At 32.0% G+C, this 7,586-nt stretch overlaps 1 protein-coding gene across 1 annotated transcript; it reads left to right on the top strand.

The window, feature by feature from the left end:
* Positions 1-1,807: 1,807 nt before the first annotated feature.
* Positions 1,808-5,388, top strand: LOC124836261 (uncharacterized). The gene is made up of 2 exons (XM_088110033.1): positions 1,808-5,045; positions 5,120-5,388. The coding sequence occupies exon 1, from the start codon at positions 1,991-1,993 to the stop codon at positions 5,015-5,017; it is 3,027 nt and encodes a 1,008-aa protein (XP_087966159.1). The 5' UTR covers positions 1,808-1,990; the 3' UTR covers positions 5,018-5,045; positions 5,120-5,388.
* Positions 5,389-7,586: the final 2,198 nt, after the last annotated feature.

Below are 7,586 nucleotides of genomic sequence, written 5' to 3'. Positions count from 1 at the left end.
GTTTTTGAATTTTAAGGCCTCTAAATTGGATTGTAAGGTTCTATAAGCCTTTCATCACTTGATTATACTTCTTTTGATCATTCATTTTCATTTTCAAACATTGAACCAGCTTTTTCCACAATCCATAAATGAATTTGACAAAAATAAAATACCAAAATAGTGGCTGGATATGTATTCTGCACCAGAAAAAGTGTACTGAAATGGTGGTTTTAAACCCAAAACTGTGTGGAAGTGATTCAACAGCTGAATTGCTTCTTTAAAAAAAACTTTGTATAATGAATTTAAGCATTTGCAAACTGTTAAACCAATCAGAAACATACTTCAATGCAAAAACAGTGGTTCACTTCCATTTAAAGCACAATTTGAAGGTTTAAAAGGAAAATCTGCATATAGGCTGGAAAAGGACCAAATGAACAGTGCAAACAACTTTGAAATGACAATTGAAACTTGCTCAAACGTTGTAAATGCACAGAAATAGCAAGATTCAACAATTCACCCTTGCTATAGCCTAATTATGCAGCAAATTTCCACCAAAACTGCACCAAATTTAAGAAATCTGTGGAAACAAGGCTGGACAGCACACACAATGACTCAAAGAATTCCTAAAACACTAGATCTAACTGAAGATAAGCAGCTAGAAGATGTTAAATTCAGAAACCACATTCAAGGACAACAAGCACGGTGAGAAAGCTTGACAGAAAACATTGGACAACAAGTGCTACTAGTTTTAAGGCAACCAAGCTATGCTAAATGCATTTCCTTGCTTCTAATGGTCTTCCATACCTTTAGCCATGTCCAATAACATTATCCAAATTTTTATAAGGCTTTAGAATTAAAGGAAATTAACTAGAAATAGGTTTAAAGATTTATAACCAGAAACAAAATTCTGCATCAGAATTCAAAACTGAAATGAAACCAGATTTGCTTTTTGGTGCTTCAGCTTGTATCACCAAGGCTAGATCAAGTCTTCATTGCCTTTATTGGTAGATATACAACTTATCCAGCACTTGCACTCAAGCAAAATAAAATAAACCAGCAGATAAGAAAACCAAAACAGAAACAAAACTAAAACTGCATCACAAAGTGCACATGACTAAGACAATACGGAAATTGAAAACTAAAGCTAGAAATATAGAAGTTAAAATATTATATTTTGTATTTTGGATTCCACAACTTCAAAATGCATTTCGAATCCAAAATGTGATATAGAATGATACAAGGATGTTGGATGTTGAATGTTAATTAAGCACCTTCTGGTATTATTAATCGATCGGTAAACATATATAAAACTTGAAAATATAGTAATAAAACCTTATTTCAGAAGCAAATCCAGGATAGCACAAGCATTTATCGTATTCAATCTAAGTAAGATTCCTGTTATAATCCCAAACACATTGATAAAAATTCTTATAACATAATCCGGAGTAAAAAGTAAAATCAACCCACAAACAACAAAAAAACATTGGTTTAAAATTGAGAGGTGATTATGTACCATAGGTAGTGAATATTTAAGGAATAATAACAAGACATTGAATAAGGGAGACGATCACTGTTTATGTAATTTTTATTGTTTAATTTTTTTCAGGATTTTTCTGAATCAGTTTTAAATTTTGACTGGAGTTGTAAACCTATTTTATAAATAGACCGTGACTTAGGCGTGATAAAAGTTCTGAGTGTGTTACATACATCCTTACATTAATTGTACTATTGTTGGAGTCTTTAAGTCATGCACGTGATTGCTTTTGTTCTATTTTTTTCTTCTATGGGGTTGGTTTGTTTCTCATCCTGTACATTTTCTGCACAAAGCTGTTTTCCCATTGGGTAATAATGCAAGTCAAGACATTGTGTGATTCACAAATTTGACTCCAACAAGTCCAATCCGCAAAATTTCAATATATGATGATTATACTTTTCGTGCTGGAACTCTAAAAATCAGAGTGAAGCAAGGGTTGGAACTTGGAATCTATTGAGCAAAAACATTTAGAGAAGTATGGGGTGGTTTGTGTCTGTTGTACTGAGTTTGTTGCTTTCTCATTTTCCTTCATGCCCGTCCTCATTGGTGACATTATGCAACAATGATGAAGCCTCTGCCTTGCTTGGCTTCAAGACCTCATTCAGTCTCGGTAGCCGATGTGGAGATGATGGTGGTTATCCAAAGACAGAATCTTGGAAAAATGGTACTGATTGCTGTTTGTGGGATGGGGTGAGTTGTGACACAAACTCAGGGCACGTCATTGGCTTAGACCTCAGCAGAAGTTGCTTTCATGGTCCATTTTATTCCAACAACACTCTCTTCAAACTCACTCACCTTCAAAAACTCAACCTTGCTCTCAATAACTTTTCCTCTTCTCCAATGCCTTCTGGGTTTGGTCATCTTCTCGCTCTCACTCATCTCAACTTATCTAACGCTGCTTTTAGTGGTGTCATTCCTTCCAAAATTTCTCACCTCTCAAAATTAGTTTCACTTGATCTCTCACTCTCACTGTCAGAAAGTAGGATGAGGGTTGAACCAGCATTCCTGGAAAAACTCATTGTAAATGCAACTCATTTAAGGGAGCTCACTCTTGATGGCCTAGACATGTCTTTGATTAAACCAAGTTCTCTGTCTTTGTTGGTCAACTTTTCATCCTCCTTGGTCTCTCTTGGACTTTCAAATACCATCTTGCAAGGGAAGTTACCAAATGACATATTCTATTTACCCAATCTTCAACAACTTAATTTGTCTTTGAATTATCTGGAAGGTGAGCTTCCACAGTTGAATCGGAGCACTACTCTTAGACACTTGGATCTCGGTGATAATGCTTTTTCAGGACATATTCAGTTTTTATCTAATCTCACGCAACTAAAACACTTGGACCTTGGTGCTAACAAATTCAGTGGCGAGATTCTATTATCACTTTCAAAGCTTCAACGTCTCACTTACATTGATATTCGGTATAACAATTTCACAGGACCCATTCCTCATTGCATGGGCAACATCTCACAATTAAACTATCTGTCCCTTCGTACGAATAAATTCAGTGGTGAGATTCCATCATCTCTTTTCGATCTTCAGCATCTTATTAACTTAGATCTTGCAGGTAATAATTTTGATGGTGAGATCCCCAATTTGTTTGGCAAGCTAAGCAAATTAGAACTTTTAGATCTTACTGGAAACAACCTAGTGGGCCAATTGCCATCATCGTCATTTGAGCTCACTCAGATTAGTTATTTAATCCTTTCAGGGAATAAATTAGTTGGACAAATACCTGATACAACCGGAGGACTTTCTAAATTAGCTTATCTGGATTTGTCCGATAACTTGTTGAATGGAACAATTCCGTCTTGGTGTTTTTCTTTGTCATCGTTAGTTTACTTAATCCTCGGTGGGAACCAGCTTACCGGCCCAATTGGCGAATTCTCTGGCTTTTCATTGTCTTATTGTGATCTCTCTAATAACAAGCTACAGGGTGGTATCCCCAAGTCAATATTTTTTCACCAAAATCTCTCTCAATTGATGCTATCATCAAATAACCTGAGTGGGCTTGTAGATCTTAGGAATTTTTCAAATCTTCAGGTGCTACGATCCCCTGCAAGTCGCAATTATCTTATTTTAGATCTTTCCAAGAACCAAATTCACGGAAGGATTCCAGAAGGATTTAATCATATGGCGGATACTTTGGATTATTTGGATCTTTCTCATAACCTGCTAACATCGGTTGGGAATCTCTCACTCTCGAGTAAGAATATGTATTACATTGACCTAAGCTTCAATATGTTGGAAGGAGATATTCCTGTTCCCCCATCTACCGTTCAATTCTTTTCTATCTCAAACAATAAATTGACTGGAGACATCTCTTCATCTCTTTGCAACGCAAGCTCCCTCGTGACACTCATCTTGTCTCACAACAACTTGACAGGCAAACTTCCAAAATGCGTTGGAAACTTGAGTAATCTTATAGTTTTGGATCTGCAGAGGAACAACCTTCGTGGAATCATACCCAGAAGCTATCTTGAGATAGAAACATTGGAAACTTTTAATTTTAATGGCAATCAATTGGAGGGACCATTACCTCGGCATGTGATCAAATGCAAACAACTAAGAGTTCTGGACCTTGGACACAATAACATACAGGATACATTTCCAAGTTGGTTAGAGTCACTTCAAGAGCTTCGAGTCCTTGTTTTACGTGCTAATAGGTTCAATGGTACCATCAATTGTTTCCAATCCAAGAACGATACATTTTCCAAGCTGACGGTTTTTGACATCTCCAACAATAATTTTCGAGGCAACTTGCCTGTAGCTTTATTCAAAAACTTCAAGGGAATGATGATCAATGTCCATAGTGTTTTGCAGTATATACGTCCTACTTATTATGGGTACAATGATTCAATTGAGGTCACAATCAAAGGCAACACCTTGGAGATAGAGAGGATCTTAACTACCTTAACAATTGTTGATTTATCAAATAACAGATTTGAAGGAACGATTCCAACAATAATTGGAGAGTTGAAGTCACTAATAGGCCTTAACCTTTCCAACAACAGAATCACTGGTTTTATTCCAGAAAACCTCAATGGTTTGGAAAATTTAGAATGGTTAGACCTCTCCTCAAACATTCTCACGGGTGTGATTCCAACTTCATTGGCCAATCTTCCCTTCCTCTCTTTCTTAAACCTTTCACAAAACCAGCTGGTAGGGAAGATACCAACAGGTAAACAATTCAACACATTCCAAAATGAATCCTACAGGGACAATCTTCGGCTATGTGGTTGGCCTCTGACGAAAACATGCTACAAGGGCGAGAAAGATTTAGAAACCTTTCACAATGATGACCAATTTTGTTTTGGTTGGAAAGTCGTAGCTATAGGATATGGTTGTGGAGGGGTATTTGGAATGGTGTTGGGATATCTAATATTGTTCATTCAAAAACCGGAATGGTCAATCCGTTTGGTTGAAGGCATTCTTAATCAAAGAATGAGAAAGAAGAACTGCAACTCCAATCCAAACAGAAGACCACATGATAAGACTCGTTAAAGAATCTATACTCCACTCCTGTTGCAGGGTAAGTGAAATTTTACATTATATAAAATTTCTATTAATATTTAATCTAACTATCCCAATTTTGATATTATACAGAGTTTTTCCATTTGGTGCTTTGAAGATTATTCTTGTTATAGTAAGATCCTTGAGTAGATAATTTCGTATTGCACAAGCATAACGAGTGACGCACTTGTCTCCTGCGCAGTTTCAGTTTGTTTAGAAATAGTAGTGTTCTTCAGTTAGTGCATAAAAACAATCGCTTGTTAATTATAACTCATTTATAATTAATTACTGTTACTATATAGTTGAGCTCTTTGTATCAAATGAGAGTATCCAAATTGAATAAAAAAATTCAGCATCATTTTCTGTCACTCTAGTTCAACTTTCTTTATACATTAGTAGCCTTTAGGATCTATATTTGAGGAAGAAATATCACCTTCGGAGAAAATGTAATGAAATGCTTCAAACCCAAAAGAACATAAAAAATATTTATAGAGGCTGCATAATTTAAACAACAATTGAATAAGGGATTGAGATTTTGTCACTGTTCAACTGTAACCAATATTTCTTTAGACTCTATCTTCTCGTATTTAAAATTTATGACTTGGTTAGTGGTCACACAATTATAGACCAACAAGAGATAAATTCTTTATCAACTAAGAACAAGATTATAAACTTCAATGTTTTCACTTATATTATATTTTCATCGTTATCACTGTCCTTGGTCAAATTATAACATTATATACACTTGATTAAAAGTGTAAAAAGAAAATAGTATTAATGTTTTTATTTTAAATTTTTATGCAATAATAATAGTAGTATATTGATATATTAGTATGATATGTTAAATTATTATTAAAAAAATAAATTTAAATATGTTTTAGGTCTCTACAAATATATTTAAATCTTGTTTTAGTTTCTATAAATTTTGTTTTTACTTATAAATATCTAACATTTTTTAATGGTCTTTATTACCTCTTATAATTAACTATATGTAATTAAGGACTAAGAATAGAAAATAGAACTTAAGATAAACAAAAAAAAACACATTTTAAATAAAATTAATTATATTTTAAGTTAGTAATTTAATTAGGTAATGTACTTCTTATGTTTAATCACGAATGAATACTCCTTTTCAGGATTAATCATGTATCTACTTACTAGAATAACAAGTTGGAAAATGTATAGTATAATACACATCATTATATAAATTATACCCTTTAATAGATCAGTACAAAAACTTTTAAGCAATTTACCATTTTTCCTAACTTTATTAGAACAATCCTAATTACAAATATATATGAATTGATGATGTTAAAGAAATAATATTTCACTTGACATAATTTGTACAAAAATGGTCCAAAAGTTTTTAAATGTGCTTACTTACATAAAAGAGTTTCTTCTAAAAAAAACAAAATCTCCTTATCTCTGTACCCAAAACTTTACCAGCAACAGTTATATTTTTCATCTCAAATTCAAAACTTAACATTACCTTTAACTTTTAAATCTCAACTGTATACGTAAATAATATTAAAATATTGTTTACAATAGATTTTGAAATATCCACCCATCATGTTATAGTAAACGAAAGTATGCAATACTTTTGTTATATGCATAAAGATGAAGTATATATTTGTATAATGAGAATGAAAACAAAACGAAAAATTAACATTTTGTTTTCTATATACACAAACATATATCTATCCAACATTAATATAACATGAATATGCACACGTAAGATAAGAAAAATTGTTATAACAAATAAATTTTAACGCAATAAGATACTTTACACTTGGGTTACTCTTTTTGTTTTGTTTTCTGTTTTTTGCTTTCAGAAGATAAATTTATTTTTAACATAATCTGAACATAGTAGATAAATTTACATAATAATAAATTAGTACAATAGAAATCATACGGTCTTCTTTTTCTCTTTATTTTTATAATGTTTACTACAAAATGTTTTGCAAATTAATTTTCTATTCCATTCTATACTTCCTCATAATTCATAATCTATTTTACATCACACGTTTTTTCATTGTACTTCAATATTGAACTTATCTCTTACTTTCATGTCTTACAATACTAGTCAAACTAGGTTCTTATTATAATAATGAAATATATATATATATATATATATATATATATATATATATATATATATATATATATATATATATATATATCTTTTGCTATATGTTTGCGTTTAATATGATAAATAATTAGTGTGTAAATTACTAAAATTAAGAAAAAAAATATATAACTGGTAAGAGAATATATATATATTTTTATATTAATTTAGTATGTGTGATAATGTATCATTGAGAACCTATTGTTTGTTCGAGTTTCATTTGTAATACTTAAATCAACTTTTGATTTTCATTAGAAAATGTAAGAATATATGTTTTATAGTGTTTTTTTGAATTGAGTTAGGAACAAATCTAGCACAACATTTTTCTTTTAGTTCCAATTAGCCTTCTAACTAAATCCAAATATAGTTATGAATTCGAACCCAAATTTGTGAACATGAGAAAACATGTAAAGAGAAATCAATTCTAATATAAGT

The sequence above is a fragment of the Vigna umbellata genome, chromosome 1 (assembly GCF_029865625.1).
Source record: "Vigna umbellata cultivar VRB3 chromosome 1, Vumbellata_1.0, whole genome shotgun sequence".
Lineage (NCBI taxonomy): Eukaryota > Viridiplantae > Streptophyta > Magnoliopsida > Fabales > Fabaceae > Vigna > Vigna umbellata.
Note: the sequence above shows the minus strand (reverse complement) of the source record. Positions and strands in the feature narration are given on the sequence as shown.